Source organism: Geotrypetes seraphini, chromosome 6, assembly GCF_902459505.1.
Source record: "Geotrypetes seraphini chromosome 6, aGeoSer1.1, whole genome shotgun sequence".
Lineage (NCBI taxonomy): Eukaryota > Metazoa > Chordata > Amphibia > Gymnophiona > Dermophiidae > Geotrypetes > Geotrypetes seraphini.
This window is the reverse complement of record NC_047089.1, coordinates 172921125-172944181: the sequence shown is the minus strand read 5'-3', so window position 1 is coordinate 172944181 and position 23057 is coordinate 172921125. Positions and strand designations below refer to the sequence as shown.

Here is a 23057-nt window from a genome sequence, read left to right as displayed (position 1 = left end):
ATTGTGTTCAGTTCTGGCCTCCTTATCTCAAGAAAGATACAGTGGCGCTAGAAAAGGTTCAAAGAGGACCAACATGATAAAGGGGATGGAGCTTCTCTTGTATGAGGAAAGACTAAAAAGGTTAGGGCTCTTCCGCTTGGAAAAGAGACAGCTGAGGGGAGATGTGATTGAAGTCTACAAAATCCTGAGTGGAGTAGAACAGGTACAAGTGGATCGATTTTTCACTGCTTCAAAAATTACAAAGACTAGGGGACTCTCAATGAAGTTACAGGGAAATACTTTTAAACTGAATAGGAGGAAATTTTTTTTTCACTCGGAGAATAGTTAAGCCCTGGAACACATTGCCAGAGGTTGTGGTAAGAGTGGATAGCATACCTGGTTTTAAGAAAGGTTTGGGCAGTTTCCTGGAGGAAAAGTCCATAGTCTGTTATTGAGAAAGACATGGAGAAAGTCACTGCTTGCCCTGGATCGGTAACATGAAATGTTGCTACTTTTTTGGGTTTTGGCCAGGTACTAATGATCTGGATTGGCCACTTTGAGAATGGGCTACTGGGCTTGATGGACCATTGGTCTGACCCAGTAAGGCTATTTTTATGTTCTTAATATACTGTGGATATGTTATGTATATGATGTGACTGAAACACTATTCTGGACAGATAACTCTGAAAATATAGACAAGGAAGATGGTGATTGTTATTAAAATTAATACTGTCTGTTTCTACTTGTCCAGTTATGTTTTACTATTTTATGTATGTAATCATTTTGTAAACTGTTTTGATATAAAATGATATAGAAATTTTTTAAATAAATAAATCCTTTAGATTGATGATAGATTCCCCTGAACAAAAGCATCAGTGCTTCAGTTTTATTATCAATACCATTTCTGCTTATTTAGTATTATTCTTTGTATTCACTGCCACTCAGTACTACCCAAAAAAGGAATATTTGCTAGTTTCAACTCTTATTTCTTCATAACGGCTGTATCAAAATGACAGTTAACATGCAGTAATAATAACGAATATCTTTTTGCTCCAATATAACAGCTCCTCAAGGCATTCTTTAAGAAATATGATGAAATCAAAATGTTTACCAACTGAAGATTTGGCTGGTTATGTTCTTTTTCATCATCATCATCAAAGCATTTCTCATGATGATTTTTCAATTAGGCCAACAGGCCTTGCATTTCTTTGTTGCAGTGTTTGCATTTTGCCTTGCCCGTAGGTAGAGGAATTTATTAAAATCTTTCCAAACTGGGTCTCTTACGGCCTGGTGCCATTATAGGTTTTGTTCTCTAAGAAGAGAATAATGTGATACAACTCAGGCTATACACACAAAGATCCTAAGACTTATGGATTCCTATAGAGATATCTGGTATGGAGAGAGAGAGATCTGAGAGTCGTCAGCATAGAGGTGATATTGAAAACCATGGAAGATCAGTGCACTGAGGAAGTGGGCATATATGGAGAAACGGAGAAGTCTCAAGACAGAGCCTTGAGGTACACCAATTGACAGTGGTATAGCAGTGGAGGAGGATCCACCATTGTATACACTGAAAGTGTAATGGGGAGATAGGAAGAAAACCAGGAGAGAACGGAACCCTGGAATCCACGAGGACAGCATGAGGAGCAGATGGTGATCATCAATATTGAGAACATCAGATAGATTGAGAAGGATGAGGATAGAGTAGAGGCCTTTGGATCTGGCCAGGAATAGGCCTTTAGACACTTTAACAAAGGCAGTTTCTGTGGAATAGACTATGTGAAAGCCTGATTGAAGTGAATCACCTATCTTTCACAATCGGCAGCCACTTTTTAGGCAGCTGCTGATATCAGCGCTCTATAGAGAATCTGGGTCTAAGTGGATAATGCTGCTGAATATTTCCTATGACCACCTTGGGCACTATCTAGCTTTTCATCTAAAGAGAAAGGGGATGGGACTTTATACCACCTTTCTGGTTTTACATATTATATACAGGTACTTATTTTGTACCTGGGGCAATGGAGAGTTAAGTGACTTCAAGGAGCTGTTCTCAGGCCACTCCACCAACTGTTAGGCTCCTCTTTCCCTCATCCCAGTCCCTCACTACCCATCTGTGCCTCCTCCCACAAATGATTTTTCCTTTCTCTCTTCCCTAAATCCAGTATCTCTATCCTTTTCTTTCCCTGTCCATTGTCTCCCCTTCTCACTCTCATCCCCTCACCAACCCCAGCTTCTTTCTTGTTATTCATCTCCTCTCCACATCCAGTTTCTTCTCTCTACCCTCTTGTTTAGGCTTCCATCCTCTCTTCTACCGCTCCTATTTCTACCCTCTATGTCACCTTCTTAAATCCATCATACTCTTCATAGCCCACTGTCTCTTTTTCCTGTATCTGAAGCAGCTTTTGTCCCTATTTCTTCCCCCATTCCCCAGCATCCACTCACTTATCTCATTCAGTATGTATTTACTGTATCTTACTTCACCTTAATTTCAGCTTATATCTCTGTGCCTCTCCATCTTTATTTTCTCCTGCATATGCCCATGTTTCTTCCCCACCACCAACAATATCTGACTTTTCCTTCTCCCACCGCCAATGCCCTTCTTCTATCCCCATCTTCCGTCTCCCACCTGCCTCCTTGTCAGCCCCCAGCCCTTTGTCGGTCCTCTTTTCTCATCCCCAGCATTAAACTGGTCTCATTGACCTTTTCTCCTACCACTAAATTCACTCTCACTCTCTCGTTTTTTTGCCTCTTCCCTCCTGGTTTACCTTCCAGAAGTCACTGGCAGTGGAGAGCATTCTACCTGAGGAAATGGTAAGTTATGTCAAAGAAGGCAGGATATGTTTGATAGAAGACGTCGGGGTCAGCAACAGGCAGTGTTTGTAAATTTATTGTAGAAGTTCTTTTCTGTTTGTGGGTTTTAAGATTATGGATGTTAACTTTGTAATCTGCCAAGAACATAGAATTGTGTGGAATAGAAATTAGGGATACATAAATAAATTGCCCCCCACCACAGGTGACTTCTGAAAAATAAGTTAAGGTAGACCGGGGAGGAAATATGTGAAGAGATGTTGAGGGAAGAGGATGCAAGAAAAGATGCCAAACCGTGGATTATGGGGGATGCAAGAAAAGATGCTGGACCATGTACTAGTGGAAGGGGGGAGAAATTGAGATGAGATGCTCCAAGGAAGATGGTGACTGAGTATTCAGGCAGGCAGCAAGAAGTCGGTAGGCCTCAGATTGTGGTATTGGTGGTTGTGGCGGAGGCAGCTGCAGCAATCACTGGAGGAAGAACGCAGGAAAGGCAACAAAGGGGTGCATGTGTAGCATGCTTTGCATCTAGTTCCTTCTCTCTACTGTACTCTACTGCTTTTCAGCAGCAGGGAATTCAAATTCTGTATTTCTTTATATTGGCTATCTCCCTGTGATGATGTACCCTGAAAAATGCCTTCTGAGGCCCCTGCCTCAATTGGCTTAATTATGAAGTCACCCCTGGGAGCAGAGGAGAAGCCTAATGATTAAAGCATGCTGAGATTCGGGGAAGTCATGTTAAAATCCCACAAATGCTCCTTGTGATCTTGATAAGTAACAACCTTCCATTGCCTCAGGTACAAACTTAGATTGTAAGCCTTCTGTGAACGGCATTTCAATGTAACTCACCTTGAGCTACTACTAAGGCGAGCTACGGGTTTTTTTTTTATCATCAGGTATTTGCCATATATATGGTATAAAAATTGTTAATTTGCATAGCTGGTTATTTAAATCGGTTGACATGCTTTCCTTTAGTGGAGTGCTACAGATAATGACATTATTAATGCAAGCATGTAGTAATTTTGTTCTTTTTAGGATATTATAAATGTCTAATAAGCTTGGAAAGAAACCTAGGGCATGATCAGATAGGTTATAATCATAGACTGGCCTGGAGAAATTACTTGTATCACCTTGTAGCTGTCTATTCTGTTTAAAATTCCAATAATCATCTTTTTGCCTCAACTCTTTCTTAGATACCATGATATTAGTTTTGTACCTCGGAAATCATGGAGACATTGACACTTCATTTTAGATTTGTATTTTAATGAATGAATAAGTACCACACTGTGATATCTTATATTCGCCTAAGCATGATTATATATTTTGTTAGTATAGAAGATATGTACACAGTATATTTTATAAGAAAATACCATAGAAAAATTATTTTTCAAATTGGTAAATAACCTTCATTGTAACCATAACCATTCTAATCTGGTTTTTTTCTTTTCTTTTGCTGCAGCTCTTCTCAAGATTTGTCGAACTCCTGGGATCAGACAAACTTACAACACACCTATGATCATTTTGGTTCTCAAGGGAGTATGGACAGTTTAGACCACTCTTCTCAGACTTACTATGGGAGACTAACTTCTGCCAAGTCCAATCATAGCATTGATCGTCTAGTCAACCAAAGTGCACACGATTCAGCTTATGGCTCTTTCTCCACAAGTTCTAGCACCCCTGATCATACTTTATCTAGAAATGATGCTGCTTCAACAGAAGCCATGATCTACAAAGTTGGCCGCTGGGACACTGCAAAGCATGGGGATAATATACACAGCCAGTTCCCAACTGATAATAAACTGGAGGAAAACCAGGGATATTCACCGTCTCCTATACCTTATGAGAGCAACAGGAATCCAAGACCAGAGGATCATTCCGATGCTAAGCTCTCTGCTAGTGGGAGATCAAACTTTGGGCCTGTCTGGCATGTTCCTGACAAGAAAAAGGCATCATATTCTCCACCTCCTCCTATTCCTCCTCTTCGCAGTGATAGCTTTGCTGCTACTAAAGGACATGAGAAAAATCATGGCCATATGCACCCAGAGAGCACTAGCACCCAGCACTTTACAGTCCTGAGCAAGTCTCAACCCAAGAGTGAATGGAGCTCAGGGACGTCTGATTATCAGCAGACACTCATTAGAGCAACTGATAGGGGCTCAGCAGAGATGAAGAGGATGCCTTCCTCTGCTGATAAGTACAATAATAATGTATCAAATACTAATGGACTGCAGACCTCTTTGTCTAGCACTGATGTTCGATCTGCACAGTCTGCATACAGTTACCATCACCAGCGCCAGCACAGCGATGAAAGTACTTTCTCCCGCAAGGCTAGAATTTCTGCTTCGCCTAAATCGCAAGATATTACCTTTCACAGTAGCATAAAAGAGCAGCCTTCTAGTCGCCTCCACTTACACAGTCCACCAAAAGTCAGAATGCCTGGTGCCTTGCCCTCTGCCAACAATACTACTGCTGAACAAAACACAGAGAACACGGGGTCAAGTCGCTATTACTGTGTGACTGCAAAACAACAAATGCAAGGAATTGCTGAACCAGCCCACATAAAGGCAGGTATTAGGAAGGCAGGTGATGGTGATAACACCCCTTCTGCATTTCCTGAAAAGTCTACTTCAGCCACTGTGATCCAAACTCCAAAATGCTACCTACCTCAACAACATGACAAATCTTCAATTGAAGCCTGTGAGAAGAATGGTTATCTCAAACTGGAAGGAAGAGGCAATAGATCTGCTGCTGTGAAAGACTTTAAAAACTCCAATTATCTTGAAAAAAACAGCACAAGGAATGAAAAGCAAAGTGTCATGGCTGCAGAAAATAGAGGTTGTCAGAAAGATTTGAGCTGTGATGAAGAAAGTAGTAAAATCTCCCCTCAGATTACACCAATGTTGCACTCCTTAGCACAAGAGGGCAAGAGCAGTCTTGCACCTGGAAGGGAAAGACGGTCTTCAGCCGATACCCTGATATCAAAACAGCCACACAAGAATGATCGTTATGCGACAGCTCTAAGAAATGAAATCCAGATGAGGCGAGCACGACTGCAGAAGAGCCAAAGCACTGTAACCTTGACTGGGCCAAGTGAATTGGAAGAGCACACTGGAAACTGGAAATCAGAGTCGACAATGAATCTCATTTCACCTTCAGAAAGCTCTTTAACCAGCACCTATAAAGATCATTTGAAGGAAGCCCAGGCTAGGGTCCTGAAAGCTACTTCTTTCAAACGCCGGGACCTGGAGCCTGGGCCATCTGATCATCTCTCAGGGTCACCTGATTACAGGACTTATAACCACATATTTTCTACATCCCCTTTTCTTTCTGAAGATGCCCCAGGACTTTCTGAGCCTACTCAGGTGAAACTAAATCTGTCAGGAAGTGGATCTCAACATGTTTTGCGCATAGGAGGCAGAAAGCGATTTACAGCTGAACAAAAATTAAAGTCCTATTCTGAACCTGAGAAGATGAATGAAGTAGGGATTTCAAAAGACCATCATCATCGTTGTCCAGACACATCTGAAGATGTTCTTGCTCCATTTGCTGATAGGTGGAAGTTTTTTGAAGAGACCAGTAAATCCACACACAAAAAGCCTGCACAAAAACCAACTCCAGCTAGCATACGTGAGGAACAATCTGAAAGACTTGTTAAGAAATCTCACAGAAATGATTCTGGGGAATCATGGCATGAGAAGAGGGCTCGTGCAGCTTCCTTAGGATCTGAAAACATACTTGACCCAGAGGAAGGAGCTAGGAATCGCTTCTATTGTGGTGGCCATCCGGCCCCTGCCAAATCATTAAAACCTGAGCAGTCCAGAAGGTTAGGAACTTTCGCAGAATATCAAGCATCTTGGAAAGACCGACAAAAACTTTTAGAAACCAAGAATTGTGGGCGATACCATTCAGCTGATAATATCCTTGATGCAGGCCTTGAACAGTATGAGAAGCCCCAGTACAGACATGAGAGGTCCCGGTCATCCCCTTCCACAGACTATCACGCATCAGTAAGATGTCTTGCTTTTTTTCTGTTTAACACTTGTTTATTTTATAATTACTAATCCTTTGCACAAAGAAAGCCAAAACATTTCAAGTATATAGTGATATAAAATGACAATATAATGCACTAGACATACACTAGACCCATGCCTTATAAAGAGAATGTTTCCTATTTAAATGACCTAGGTGGTTGCCTAAAACATCAGAAAAGTTAAGTCTGAGGTGTTTAGGGAGTGAAGGGGTGGGGGTGGGGTGTCCCAATTTCAGTTTTATTTAATGCTGGACTTTGGATCATACTTGTGATAGTCTTGTTTCACTGTGTATGAAATCGAAAGCTGGACCAAATGTATCATATGTAAGGCTGATGTTGTAGCATGTGAAAGAAAAATATATGATTTAGTTGAACTGGTAATTCAATTGTATTCTTTCCATCAGGAATTAATCACGTCGATAAAGAGTCATTTTTTAACAATATTGGCACTATTTTATTTTATTTTATATATATTTTGGGGCATCAGCCAGTATAACTTTGTGTTGGAGCTTTTACTATTATGTGTATTCATTGCTCAGTATATGGATTGTACTATCACTATTCTAGCACTATTCATTTAGTTTAGGTCTGATATTCAGCGGGACAGACTAAACACACAAACCATCCAGATAGCAGAGATATTTAACCACTATTTGGGATCTTTTTTTTTTTTTTATTGGTCCACCCTCATTCTACCTCAAACCAGGCCCATTATTACACAGATAATATTAGGCCATTCAGTCATCGTTACCACCTGATACTGTCTCTGTAAGCTCAAGATACATAAATACTGGAGCTATATATTCACTGCTTGCCAGTATAACATTGTCTTTATATCTGGTTTTCTGTTCACACTGTTTTTCTGTGGCTGTGAGGAGGTGCCATCAGATGTTCAAGGTGAACTATTTGTATAAAAACATGTATATGCTTTGTGCAACGCTCTGTGGCCCTAGAAAGCACAGGTGCATGGTTGTAGAGAAACAATGGCATTGATGAAACAAAAGAAAGATGGTGGTGCTTTAGTAGTGAACTAAGCCCAAGGCTTCTGAAATAAGAGAAGGATGGAGGAGAGTTGCAAACTTTCTGAGGTCAGGCCACATGGAGAGTGTGGCATGGTGGTCTTGACCTAGGAAATAAGGAGACGGAATATTGAGGGGGGGGGAAGAATTGGAACTGCTGGAGTTATAATATTGGGAAAAATGGAAAACAGAGTGCCATGTGGGATAATGGGGTTAATAACTTTGGAAGTTAACCAGAGAATCATTTCCTTTTGATGTTGCCTCTCTGGTCACTGGAATTTGCTCCAGGGAATGCCTCCAGAGTCCACAGATGACAGCATATGTGTTCTTGAGCAATCAGCATACTTGCACCTGCAGAAAGATTGAGCATCATTCAAAGCCGCAAATTCTGTGTGTAAAATGTGCTTTCCCCATGGAAAGAACTTTTAATTATTGCCATTCCCAAGACTTGTGAATTAGCCTGAGTACTTGGGAATTGTTTCTTCTGTGAGTCCCTAGTAAGATGGGATCTTTAAAAACAAATTGAAGCTTCTTCTTAGCCCAGGTTGTAGAGATTGGACAGTGCTACCGGTCATGAAAGAGCTAGTTGTAACTTTCAATTCTGTTGGTCATAGGGTTACCAGACATCTGGGGAAACCTGGACATGTCCTCTTTTTGAGGACTGTCCGGGTGCCCAGATGATTTTTCAAAAATGGAGGAGTCTGTCCGGGTTTAGCTGGCTCTCCCAACTCCACCTATCTCCACCCTGAGCCCAACCGCTGAAATCAATCTTTGGGCAGCTGACAGCAGTAGCAATGAGTTAAGCCTGCTGCCGCTGGCCTGCTCCAGAAGCCGCCTCTGCAATGACTTCCTGTTCCCACATAGGTGGGTCTTGCAGAGAGCCGACTTCTGGGGCAGGCTGGCAGCAGCAGGCTTATCTCGTTGCTACTGCTGCCAGCTGCCCAAAGATTAATTACAGTGGCTGGGCCCGAGGAGGAGGTAAGTGGGGGAGTCGGGAGCTAGAGAGCAGCGTCAGAGGAGGGAGGTAAGGAGAGGGGGCTGGAGAAACAGCATGAGGGAGGGAGGGGGGTTGAAGAAATGTCATGGAGGGAGGGGGGTTGGAGAAACAACATGAGTGGGGGGTTAGAGAACCATTACGGAAAGGAGAAAATGCTGGAGGAAAGAGCATGGAGTAGGGTACTGCTAGATGAAAGGGGAGAGATGGAAATAGCAGGAGACAGGAGGTTGGAAGAAAAGAGGAGGTTGAAAGGAGATAGAAACAGGAGAGGTGGAAAGAAAGGAAAGATAGAGAGAAGCACTAAAAGAGTACAGAGGAGGAGGACCAAAGAAATGGGCAGGGCTGTGGGTGGAGTGTAGGCGGGGTCATGGGTCCTCTTTTTTGTCTTCACAAATATGGTAACTCTTGGTCATGATTGTAGAACTATGGGCTATACATAATGTTATATACAGAAGAGAGGGTCTCTGTTTGCGGAACCTGCAATTGAGTGGGAAAAAAACAGACAAGACAGAGCAAATGAAGAAAAGGCTTTGTTTGAAATCAACAGCCACATAAATGGGAAGAACCAAGCATGGTAAAGAAACTATTTTAACAGAGTGGTTCCTAGAATCTATATAAGAATATCGGGAGGTTGGAAGGATAGAACAGAATAGCTAGCCAGAGTTAAAGACCTTTGCACCTTATTCCAGTAGGAGAGAAATGCACAAGAAGGTGCTACAAGATCAGAAAATATGAATGTTTCTGAGCACATGCTTTTAACAGAAATGCAAGAGAATGTGGATAAAGGTGACCAGGGAAGTAAAGTAACTCATCTTTATTTGAAGAGCAGGGAGTAGGAGCCAAGGGGCAAGTCTTATAGGGGATAATTTATAAGGGACTTGGGCATATAGAGCATGTCTTACACACTCAAATAGGCATTTATAGAACTGCCTTTGCATATATGTGCATAGAAGCAGCCAATAGGAAATCACAGAATCTATTTGTGCAGTACATAGGGATGTAGAACGGGCAGGGCGGCAGCAGAATTGGCACTAATATGACTTATATAAAATATGCACAAAAGTGCTGATTCTTACTAGCATGCACAAAGTTACTCCTACCTTGAAATAGGTGTAACTTAGGGAGCTTTTGGGAAGACAAAATGTGGTCCTTTATGGATAGGTGAAACACATGCTCCTGTGTGCCTATCCTGCCGTAAAGTTAGAGAAAATTGTACGTGATCACAGTTAGTTTGTTCTTCTATTGAGGGTTGTGTTTGTTTTAATGTTTCTTGTGTTTCTGGAGTACCAGGTGATCATAAGTTAATTATTAACAGTAAATTTTCAGCTGCTAGATATGTGCAGTTCATCAAATCACATGGGCATGATAAGTAAATATTAAATATTTTGGACACTGTATAGAAGCAGTGTGCAGGTAATAAACTGACCTTTCAACTTCCTGGAAACCATTCCCTTATGACAATATTTTGTTATGGTCAGAGCCCAAACATTTTCCCTGTAGATACAAACCCTGTATTCTGTAAACTTGCTGGAACAATCTCATGCTTAAGTGTGTAAAATTGCACACACAGGAGTTATAGAATTGTGTCAGTTTTATGCATGTAACAAAATGTAATTATTAGCTGATAATTGATGTTAACCAGTTATTGATTATAATTGGTGTGAAATTGGCACTAATTTGCAGTAATGTGTGTAATTGCCTGTAGTCGAGATTCTACAAATTCTGCGTGCAAAATCCAGAGAGCTGGGGGCAAGATGGCAACTGAGCAGGTCACATAGTTGAAGTCTTCCCTTACCTTGGGATTTTTTTTCGGTAACTACTTTATGAGTTTTCTTCCTGTGCGATTCCCAAAGGAGAGGGAAACAGCGGGCTAACCCTCCACCTGCTCCTGTGAGTTCATCGCCGTGTCAGACTAGAATCTATATAAGAATATCGGAATAAGCCTAGTACGACAAATTATTGTTGAGACCAGCCTGACCTAACCCACCTCTTGTTCCCAGAGAGGCAAGGGGAAGCTGGCCTTCTATGGAGAGACCTTGGGGATTGCCGAAGGTAGTGGAACCCGTAGCAAACCCAGAAGTGGAGGCTTTGATGCTTTCTGCATTGAAACTTAGGAGGTGGAATACTGGTACTGGCAGGTGGTGAGTCTGGAGGGAGTCTAGGCCCGGTTGATGCTGGGAAACCTGAGCAAGACCAACTCCTAATATCCATGCTCATGCCATTGATGAAGCTGCTGGTAGTTGCACTCCAATCTTTCTGGGCTGCAATTGAGAACCTTCACCTGGTATGTGCAAACTTTATGACTTTAACACTAAACCTTTCTTCTAAAGTTACTAAACTTGAGACAAAGGTTCACAACACACTGTTGATATTGCTGGTTTGGAAAAATCAACTACTGAAATCAAAAATCTATTCAAGTCGCAAATGTCTGATAAAGCTCTACTCTTAAGAAAAATCGAGAATTTGGAAAACCAGAATAGGAGTTTAAATTTGAGTATTGAATTTTCCTATTCCGAAGTTTGACACCTCAAGAGCTGTTTAAAAATTTTTGGACCACCATTTTGAAGATCCCAGAAACTAACGTTCCTCCATTACAAAAGATCTATTTCCTGTAAAAGTCATTAAAGGAACAGAAAGACGGTGAAGAAGGAATGGAAGTTTCAAAAAAAAAAAAAAAATTCTCAAGACGTGCTACGTTCCTGGTGTCCTTTGAGTTCCATCAGGATAAAGAGATGGTCCTAAAGCTTTATTATAACTTAACGCAAGCCTCCTTTATTGGAGAGAGAATATATATATTTCCATAGTAACATAGTAGATGACGGCAGATAAAGACCCAAATGGTCCATCCAGTCTGCCCAACCTGATTCAATTTAAATTTTTAAATTTTTTCTTCTTAGCTATTTCTGGGCAAGAATCCAAAGCTTTACCCGGTACTGTGCTTGGGTTCCAGCCCATCTACACCCTCCCAGCCATTGAATCCCTCCCCAGCCCATCCTCCACCAAATGGCCATATACAGACACAGACCGTGCAAGTCTGCCCAGTATTGGCCTTAGTTCAATATTTAATAATATTTTCTGATTCTAAATCCTCTGTGTTCATCCCACGCTTCTTTGAACTCAGTCACAGTTTTACTCTCCACCACCTCTCTCGGGAGCGCATTCCAGGCATCCACTACCCTCTCTGTAAAGTAGAATTTCCTAACATTGCCCCTGAATCTACCACCCCTCAACCTCAAATTATGTCCTCTGGTTTTACCATTTTCCTTTCTCTGGAAAAGATTTTGCTCTATGTTAATACCCTTCAAGTATTTGAACGTCTGAATCATATCTCCCCTGTCTCTCCTTTCCTCTAGGGTATACATATTCAGGGCTTCCAGTCTCTTCTCATACGTCTTCTGGCGCAAGCCTCCTATCATTTTCGTCGCCCTCCTCTGGACCGCCTCAAGTCTTCTTACGTGGACATAGGCTAGAAGGAAGGAGTTCGTAGCATACCGTAATAAAGTTATTTCTTTGGATGCAGTTTACCAAGTCCGATTTCCATGTAAATTTTTTTTTCCTAGATAGATTTTCTTTGAACCACTTCAATTATGGTTTTTTCTTGAAGGTAAAGGAATCTCAATGACTACTTAGGAAGATGAGATGTAAGTTAAGTCCATATTTAATTTGCCGGAGTTCCTGCTCTATTTCTGTGTTTGCTTTGCTTATGTAATCTTCCTTCCCTAAGAGTTTTCTTTTCTTGAACCCCTAGAATTGAGGACTGTATAAGGATAAATAATTTTCCTTTATATATTTTCTTTTTCCAGTTTCTAATTGTTATTGGTTGTAACTATTTGATATTTCTGTCATAGAATCTGCTTTGTATGTTAAATTTAAAATAATAATTTTAAAAAACCAAAATCCATAGAGCATAACTGCAATGTAGTATGGACCTGGAGGAGCATGCCTAGAATTTGTGTGTATGGATTATAAAATGCTATTAGTTAGGTGCCTAACTGAAAGCATTTAGGCACAAGCATTTGCACTGCCTTTGAGCTAGCCTAAGCGCTCGTGTCTAACGTTAGATATGTAGGACTTATGCTAGTGTTCTGTAATGGCAATTACACACTAATCCCAAATTTTTTATATGGCGCCTAAAATTGTGCTTGTAGCCGATGTGCGCACACAACTTAATTGATCAATTGGGCTAAGCAGCACCAGTAATTGGCAATTAATACCTCATAATTGATGCTAATTGGCAATAAATAAAACTTACACGCACAACTCAAAAAACGCGATTCTGTAAAAGTATGCACTAGTTGCAGTGTGTGACTTTGAAAAGGGGGTGGATTGTTATAGAATAGGCCCTATGTACGCATAATGTAGGCACAGGCATTTAGGCCTGGTTTTAGCTGGCCTAAATGGCTGCACCTAAGTTATGCGTCGCACACCAGCATCAAGCGTGTTTCTATAAAAGCGTGCTGTTTTAGTTTGAACCAATTTTTCAGGCATCATATATAGAATACGGCCATAAGGCAATAATTTGGATTTGTGTGCACATCTTGCTAGGTGCTGTTCTGTAAAGATGCACATGCATCACCTCTACCGAGAATCTATTCCACATATCTACCACCCTTTCTATAAAAACTATTTTCTTAAATTACTCCCGAACCTGTAACCTCTTAACTTCATCCTATGCCCTCTTAGTCTGGAGCTTCCTTTCAAATGAAAAAGACTCATCTCATGCACATTTATACCACATAGAGGCAATGTCTGGAAAGCAGAATATACTAATTCTCGAAGTATGGGAAACAAGATTCTGGACCTAGAAGTAGTGATGGAAGAAGATCAGTTGGATATAGTAGTGTTCACGGAGATGTAGTTCTTAGAGAGCTATGACTGGGGTGTAGTTATACCGGTCTATAATCTGTTCAGGAAAAAGACAGAGTAGGAAGAAAAGGAGGGGGAGCAGCATTATATGTTAAAGATCATATCAAAGCCACACAATTGCAGGATCTACAGGGCAAGGAAGAGGCACTGTGAATCAATTTGGAAAGAGGGAATGGTAAATATATTTACATTGGTGTGATGTATAGGCCTCCTTCACAGACGGAAAAAGAGGACAGAGTAGACATTCCGAATATATCTAAAAAAGGGGAAGTTTTACTAATAGGTGATTTTAACATGCCAGATATTGATTGGGGTATCCCTATTGTAGAGTCTTCTAGAAGTAGGGAGATCGTGGATTATCTACAAAGAGAACTGTTCCAGCAGGAACCTACGTGGGATGGGGTCTTATTACACTTAGTTCTTACAAAAAGGGGAAATTGTTTCTGATGTTACAGTGTGTGATCATCTGGCATCCATTGATCACAGCATGATACAGATTAATATTGAGATGGGTATAGAGAGGGCTCATTCAAAAGTAAAGGTTCTAGACTTTAAAAAAACAAACTTTGTTTGGATGGGGGATTACATCAAGGAATTGTTGCCTGGATGGGAATATCTGGAAGGAGTAGAAATGTAGTGGGCACAACATAAGAATAGCCTTACTGGGTCAGACCAATGGTCCATCAAGCCCAGTAGCCTGTTCTCACAGTAGCCAATCCAGGTCACTAGTACCTGGCCAAAACCCAAGGAGTAGCAGTATTCCATGCTACCGATTCAGGGCAAGAAGTGATAGGAAGAAGTACAAAAGGAGCATTGTGAGACTCAAAAGTGAAGGGGAGAAATATGTAGAAGCTGATAAAGAAAAGACTGAATTGCTTAACAAGTATTTCTGTTTTGTGCTCACGGCTGAAGCGCCAGGAGTGGAACTGCAGAAGACAAACACGAATAGGGATGGAGTAGTGGTAGACCCTGATTAATTTTCAGAGGATTGTGTTCGTGAGGAGCTAGCTAAATTAAAGGTAGACAAAGTGAAGGTGCCGGATGGCGTATATCCGTGGGTGCTGAAGGAACTTAGGGAAGTTCTGATGGCTCCGCTGACAAATCATTTCAATGCTTCTCTAGAGTCGGGAGTGGTTCTGGAGGACTGGAGAAGGGTAGATATAGTCCCTCTACCCAAAAGTGGAAGTAGGGAATCACAGACCGGTAAGTCTGCCTTCTGTTGTAAGCAAGTTAAGTGAAACACTTTTAAAACAGAGAATGGTGAAGTTTCTGGAATCCGGTGGATTACGGGACTGGAGGCAACATGGGTTCACTAGAGGTAGGTCTTGTCAGACAAATCTGATCAATTTGTTTGACTGGGTGACCAGATAATTGGATAGAGGGAGTGCGCTAGATGTGGTATATTTAGATTTTAGCAAAGCCTTTGACAGTGTTCCACACAGATGTCTAATAAACAAACTGAGTGCCCTCGGGATAGGCCCCAAAGTGTTGGGCTGAGTCAGAAACTAGTTGAGTGGAAGACCACAGAGGGTAGTAGTCAATGGAAATCACTCTGATGAAAGGGATGTTACCAGTGGTGTGCATCAAGGTTCTGTTCTTTGGCCTGTTCTTTTTAACATTTTTATAAACGATATTGCTGAAGGACTGTCGGATAAGATTTGCCTCTTTACAGATAAAAAACCAAAATCTACAATAGAGTAGACATCTCGGATGGTGTGAATAACATGAAAAAAGACCTAGCGAAGCTTGAAAAATGGTCTGAAATTTGGCAGCTAAAATTTAATGCTAAGAAAAGCAAGGTCATGTATTTGGGCTGCAAAAACCTGTAGGAACGATACAGTTTAGGGACAAAGAACTTATGAGCACAACAGAAGAGCGGGACTTGGGTATGATTGTATGTAATGATCAAACAGGTGGTAAAACAGGTTGAAAAGGTGGCGGCGAAAGCTAGAAAGATGCTAGAGTGCATAGGAAGAGGTATGGCCAGTAGGAAAAAGGAGGTATTGATGCCCCTGTGTAAAGCTCTGGTGAAACCTCGTTTATAGAATATTGTGTACAATTCTGAAGACCACACCTTCAAAAAAATATAAAAAGAATGGAGTTGGTCGAAAGGAAGGCTACTAAAATGGTGCGTGGTCTTCGTCATAAGGTGTATGGGGACTGACTTAAAGATCTCAATATGTATACTTTGGAGGAAGGGCGGGAGAGGGGAGGTGTGATAGAGGCATTTAAATATCTACATGGCGTAAATGAGCACGAGTCAAGTCTCTTTCATTTGCAAGGAAACTCTGGAATATGAGGGCAGAGGATGAAGTTAAGAGGTGATAGATTCAGGAGTAATCTAAGGAAATACTTTTTTACAGAAAGAATGGTAGATGCATGGAACAGTTTACCGGAAGAGGTGGTGGAGACAGAGACTGTGTCTGAATTCAAGAAAACATGGGATAAGCACGTGCGATCTCTTAGAGAGAGGAAGAGGTAATGGTTACTGCTGATGGGCAGACTGGATGGGCCATTTGGCCCTTATCTGCTATCATGTTTCTATGACAGTAGAGAAATGGACCAGATTATAGGTTCTGAAGCACCGAAATGGAACCAGAGAGCTTATGCATAGCTGAAGGAGGAGATTCAGGCATTACGTCCCATTTTCCCCCTTTCTGTAATAGGTAAACTCTAAATGGGAATAATTCTTTTTACTTTTTTAAAATTGTGTGTTTCATCCATCGAGCATCATAAATGCTATCAAACGTTTATATGAATCTTATTCAAAAGGCTGATGTGTTACACACATGGCTCAGTTGGCAAGTTGAGACTTTCCTAGTGATGTGATACAGTCCCTCCTATTTAGGCAGACTTCCAGGATGTTGCTGTTTGGTGTGCTCTAGGGTGTTTGGACTACATTGCTTTTCTGCTAGAATTGTAAAAAATGACAAGTGGCTCCCTCCAAATAGTTCCTACAAGTCCAGCATTGAATTAATCATGTACATTTACTCTGGTAGTGTACATGAGAGAGAGCGTCACAAGGCAGGCTGCTCTTATGTAAGCCAAGCCCACTTGATAAGAGACAGCATATTATCAACTTCATGTAGGCTCAGGCAAACCAAACCCACAAATAAAGCGTTTCCATAATAATAGATTTCTGAAGGCTGGAACTTGGTGTCTGAGTGTGCTGTGAAATCTTTGCTGCAGGATGACTCTGCTGGGACCGGGAGGAGGCAAATTGGAGATGCGAGGGAAGACCAGGAGAGCGTCATCTCGGAAAACAGCAGCCCTGACACACGGAGCTCCCCTCTGAGGTAAGGTGCATGATTTATGTTTGAGAGGGAAACTTCAAGCTTCTGACACAGTTTAAGTAAATCTGAGTGTTTCGGCTGTAGTTTGACTGAATGTCAGGCATACATAGTGTGTATTGGAATGCCACTGTCGGACCATTTCTTTTGTATGTACCAGCTGCTCACCACCTTGGGTGAATTTCTTCATAAAGGTGATTAATAAATTCCAATTAAAAAATAAGTAAGTGTGTAAAGGTATTTTGTGCCGAAAATTCAAGGATGGCGATTAAAATCAGTGTTTAGTTGTGATAATTCACTGCAATATGAGAACAGAGGGAAGCTTATTTATAAGAACACAGCAGTATCCTAATTGTAATGTTCTCATTGATTTTTTTTTTCCCTGAGGGAAGAGGAGTTTCCAAAAACACACACACAAAAAATAGGAGTACCTCTCTACCTTTTGCAAAATGTCTGTTTTCACAAGTACTGCGCTATGGGCTTTAATTGCAGCAGTATACTGTAATTCCAAAAGATTTCCATTAGGGGTGAAATTGCTGAATGCAGTGGAAATGAATAACAGATCATCATTTTTTTTTTCTCTCTCTCTCTCTTTTGCCATTGGTAGCTTCAGAGCCAGAGGTGCGATATCAATGTCTGTTTTCCTATCCTCTACAATATACAGCATTTTGAGTAACCAGAGTTGTTTCTTAGAAATGACGGCGTCCAATCTGTTAAGCCGGGTTAATCACTGATCTTTTTGCTTGTGGAGTCCTCCCACCCTCCCCCAAGCCAACGTTTAAAAGAAAACAAAAACAAAAAAACAAACCCAGCCAGTTCACTATAATCCTGTGGCGGTGCAATTTTTAAAGAACAAAGAGAGAAGCAATAGCTGCCATTTGTCTACCAGCACTCTCGGCTCCTAGATCAAGACTTATCTGTTTCAGCTGCTCTTGTAGCTTCATGGAGGCGGAAGGAGTGGGGGGGGGGGTGAAGATTCCGATTGTGGACGTGTTTTGTAGCAGAAATGTTCAACGACAGCTAGCTGTAGTGCCATTTAGCCAGCGTTAGAATGCAAGGAACAATCCGTCAGCATTCTTAACAGCGTCTCTCCGTCTGCTGCTCTCTGAGTATACAATCTGTATTTAAATCACATGACTGGCTTCCTGCTTTAATAGAGTTTTTTTTATTATTATTATTATGGTGGACTGCTTGGGTTCACACGCAGCTGCAGCAGATGTTTCATTTGGATTTTGCAGCACAACGCTGGGCGTGCTGCTGAACACACATCCTCAATGTGCTTTTAGATTTTGTGGTGTGTTGTTTTTTTTTTGTTGCATGTGAAGTGCTCGATTTGTTAAATTACACAGCCTTTGTACGGAATTTTTGTTCCTTGGGTTGTCTGCACGGTGTGATGGTAGAAAACAGTTAATCCCTGGCACCAAGTCTCCCTAGGAGTAGCGGGCTGTAATTTAATTTGTTGAAACTGATTCTTTGTTATGAGTACTTTCTTCGTGTTGTAGGCAACATAAATGTGAAAGACCCATAATTTTCAAGGATAGAATGTATTTTGGGAAATAAAAATATGTTACGCTGCTGGCAAACTAAACAATCTGCATAATTCTAGAGGGAGATGATGTACTGCAGTGATCTTAGTATAGCTGACATGGCCTAATTTCAGAGTATAAAAATAAATACACAGCTTTATGGCTGTGGTTTAGGTCAAGACTTACAATAAACTAGAATTCAACCAAATCTGTGCCCAAAATTGGCGCCTCAATTTCAGCAGAAACCAAAACTGTAAAGGGAAATGTCCCTCACCCCACCCAACCAAAAATTCTGTCGTCCCCCCCCCCCTGCAATTACTCCCAGCTCCCTTCTACCCTACTCTGGTATGCCCTCTCTGGGCCTACCATAAGAAGCAAATTCCCCTGTTCATACTGGTTCTGACCACAGAATGGCAGTCCTAGCAACCATTTCCACTGGAACAGCACATGAGAAATGAATGGGGTTTGTTCCTGCCCCTAAAGAGGGTACTGGACCCACCAGGGCTTCCTAAGTTAGGAAGGGGAGAGCCTAACAACATTGGGGATGGGGGCCAGGTGTGATCATGGGGAAAGAAAGGAGTTTTGGTTTCAGCTGGTCTGCCTCTACAATAAACATCCTGGGTTAGTAGGATTTCTAATCCAAGATAGCTGTTCCTCCTCATTCTCTTACCCTGACATTCCAGTGTAGGCACAGAAATGATATTTTCCATGAAAATGTGAACGTTTGAGTTAGTCTTTCAAGATCTTGACTGAGCAGCTCATTCATCCTATCTGTGGGGTGGTTTTACTACTTGGGATCTAGCCTAGGTACCTGGATCCTGGATTGGCCACTGTTAGAAACAGGATATTGGGCTTGATGGACCATCAGTCTGTCCCAGTATGGCAATTCTTATAGTCTTATGTTCTTATCAGGGTGCCAAAATAGGACCGAAACAGCAGATTGGTTCACATATACACTTATTTACTCAGTTAATACGATAGTCCCTAAGTGTTTCTGCATGTAACCACAAAGGGTGTGTGGCCAGGATTTACTCCAGGTTTCAATTGGTGTTGGTCCTCGTGTCCAAAGTTGGGTGCCCAATTGGCACCCAGTACTATTCTATAAAGTGCACTCATCCCAGAGATCCTTTATAGAATTGCGCTAGGTATTGATTTTTTCCCGGCATTCAAATTTGGACACCATCTACTGAGTACAGCTCATAGTTCAGAAGGTTTTATGCATAAAATCAACGTTATGTACCTACAGCCTTCAAATTAATGTACATAAAGTCAATTTACACACACTAAAACATCTTTTATATGATTTAAATCAAATTTTTATACTTACCTATTTCTGAAATGAATCGGTAAGAATGGGTCAAAAAATCATCCCAAATAATCCAAAACAAACCAAAAATACTCCATACCTATCCCTAACGTTCAACAAAGTTTTGGGCTACAGGTTCAGATTAGCGCTACCAAAACAAACTCAGATTTTCAGTGAATTTCCCTCCATGCATGAGTTAATCTATTTACTCCCTTCTGCACAAGCAAGGAGTGAAGGAAGGGCATGCCTTGTTCAAATGTGATAACAGAATAAAATAGTGCTCCAGGAGGAATTTGTACTAGAGAGGAGCAAGGCAGCAATGGACATTGAGTTATTGCTATATATTTTTGCAATTAATAAAGAGGAGGAGGCATCCTTTAAATCAGTGAATTGGAAACTGCATGCCTGTGCCGCAGCGAGATTCTGGGTGTGCCACGAGGGATTAAAGGACACATAATGTATACCGAGTGTCACTTCTGGTGTCGGCGCCTCTCCTCCTCTTCACCCCCACATGAACCTCGTATCATTTTCCATGAGCTCGGGGCCATGTGTGGAGGTCCTCTGAGCATGCTTGGACATCAACGTGATGACATTGTGTACATGCATGCAATGTCATCATGTCGACGTCCGTGCTCAGCAGCAATGTGGCTGGTAAGGATCCCCAAGCCCTGCCAGCTGAAAACTCCTGGCTTCTCTTCTCTCTCTCTCTCCCCCCCCCAGTAATGGGGGGGGGGTCTCTTAACTGCACTCCCCCTCTCCGGTACCCCTTAAATCCTTCTATTCTTCACCTGCAGAGATCAGAGACTCCTACTCACACTGGCCCTGAGCCCTCCCTCTGACATAACTTCCTGTGCAGGAGATATCAGACAGAAAGCTTGAGCTGGGGCAAGCAGTGGGCAGGATCTTGGGCTAGGTGGACCTTTGATCTGACCTTGTATGGCAATTATATTCTTTTGTAATTTCTAGATATGACTCTTCTGTGAAACTGTTGTTTATAATATTTTTAGTATATTGATAAAGTATTGTAGTAAGAAATAAATGGCAAGAAAATACTTGTAAGCAACTCTTACATTCACTTACACATCTGTATATGTACAGTGAGAGAAATATAAGTATAGCAGTGGTATATAATTTGGAGGTCCTGACATCATTAGCCTTCTCAATATTATTATCCTTCTCAATATTATGCATCAGGCCTTGACATATTTTCTTTGGATTTAGGAGGCAACCCAGAAGCTTAAGATCCAGCAGCTCGTGTAGAACCTGATTTGCTAAGACTGTTTTCACATTCAGTGTCCAAAGGAAAAGAAAGCCTAGTAAATCAGGGTCTATATTGCAACCCTGTGACCCCTGGCAGAAACTGAGAGCCAGCAGCCACCTTCCCCCTCCCTTATCATGTAGTCATGCAACCTCCCATTTGACTCTTCTCCCATCCTGTTGCCAACCAACCTCACTCGGAGAATAGTTAAGATCTGGAGTGTGTTGCCAGAGGATGTGGTAAGAGCGGTTAATGTAGCTGGTTTTAAAAAAGGTTTGGACAAGTTCCTGGAGGAAAAGTCCATAAACTGCTGTTGAGACAGACATGGAAGAAACCAATACTTGCCCTGGATCGGTGGCATGGAATACTGCTACTGTTTAGGTTTTTGCCAGGTACTTGAGACTTGGATTGGCCTCGGTGAAGACAGAATACTGGGCTAGATGGACCATTGGTCTGACTCAGTAAAGCTATTCTTATGTTCTTACTTTCCCTACCCTATCATCAACCAGTCTTATTGTATTCCTCACCCCATCAACACCCAGATCCTAATGCTCAAATTTTGCCATGGCAAGGCAGCTCTGCATCTGATACACAAAAGGATTCTCGGGGACTTTTATGAATTGTAGTAGAAGCCACCAAGAATCCTATGCAAATATATTACAAGGAGTTCATTAGTATTAAAAAGAGAGTTCCTTGTAATGCACAGAAGGGTAATACGGTGATGGGACTAAATCGCGCGAGACAACAGCGCGCCGACAACTGAGCGCAAGGTTGATGGCGCGCCGAAGAAAAGCACTATTTTAAAGGGCTCTGACGGGGGGTGTGGGGGGAACCCCCCCACACTTTACTTAACAGACATTGCGCTGCCGTTGTGGGGGGTTTGTAACCCCCCACATTATACTTAAAACTGAACTTTTCCCCTAAAAAAACAGGCAAAAAGTTTGGTTTCAAGTATAATGAGGGGGGTTACAACCCCTCACAATGCCAGCGCGATGTCTGTTAAGTAAAATAGGGGGGTTCCCCACCAACACCCCCCGTCGGAACCCTTTAAAATAGTGCTTTTCTTCGGCGTGCCATCAACCTTGCGCTCAGTTGTCGGCGCACCGTTGTCTCACGCGATTTTGTCTATGAACCAGGAATACCCACCTATTACCAGGCAAAATTTTCCGGCAGGTCTGGAGCTGCCAGTAACTTAACATAAACATAGTAAATGATGGCAGATAAAGACCCGAGTGGTCCATCCAGTATGCCCAACCATACTGTGCGTAACTGTGCAAGCTTTGTGTCTCACACCTATGGTCAGAACACAGCTGTTAAGCGCAGGACACACAATCACACATAAACATGCACAACAGCTGCCTCCATATTGTGTCCAAAAAAATAGACTTGCCTGAGCTCCAGTGATTAGAAACTCTACTGTGCCCGCACAGAACAGCTGTGCCTACCGCTCAGCTCTTGTGTGCAGGTGTCTGGGTACAGTTCCTCTCCCTTTCATCAAGTTAGCACAAATAGCGTGCATATGATTTGCATGCTATTTGTGCTGAACATAACCCGACAAATGGAAATCACTCCCAACCCGGTGGATTTTCTTTTTTTTTTTTTTACTGGTTGCCGGAGCTTTTTGCATCCTGCCCCCAGGCTCTCTCTTTCAGCCCATTCTCTCCCCCCATTAAATCAGCCGCCCCTCCATCTAACCCTTACCATCTAGAATAATAATAATAATAATTTATTGTTTATATACCGCCAAAGCCAAAGTAGTTTGAGGCGGTTTACAATAAAGAAGAGCCGGACATACAGCGAAAAAACAATGAAGTCTTTGAGTACATGAATATTTGTACAGAGTATGGTAACATTCTAGATCATAAAGGGCATAGAGAAGGTGGAGAGGGACAAATTCTTCAACCTATCGGGAACCACAAGAACAAGGGGGCACTTGGAGAAATTGAAAGGGGACAGGTTTAGAACCAATGCTAGGAAG

At 41.8% G+C, this 23057-nt stretch overlaps 1 protein-coding gene across 3 annotated transcripts in view; it reads left to right on the top strand.

The window, feature by feature from the left end:
• SHROOM2 (shroom family member 2) overlaps nt 1–23057 on the top strand; it is a 290675-nt gene that overhangs the window by 192664 nt on the left and 74954 nt on the right. For 2 of the 3 annotated variants that reach the window (XM_033948357.1, XM_033948356.1), the window contains 2 exons: nt 4247–6794; nt 16889–16995. The exons of the other annotated variant lie outside the window; for it this stretch is intronic. In XM_033948357.1, the coding sequence (XP_033804248.1) occupies nt 4247–6794; nt 16889–16995 (2655 nt within the window). The remainder of the gene's footprint in view (nt 1–4246; nt 6795–16888; nt 16996–23057) is intronic. 3 annotated transcript variants of the gene reach the window in all.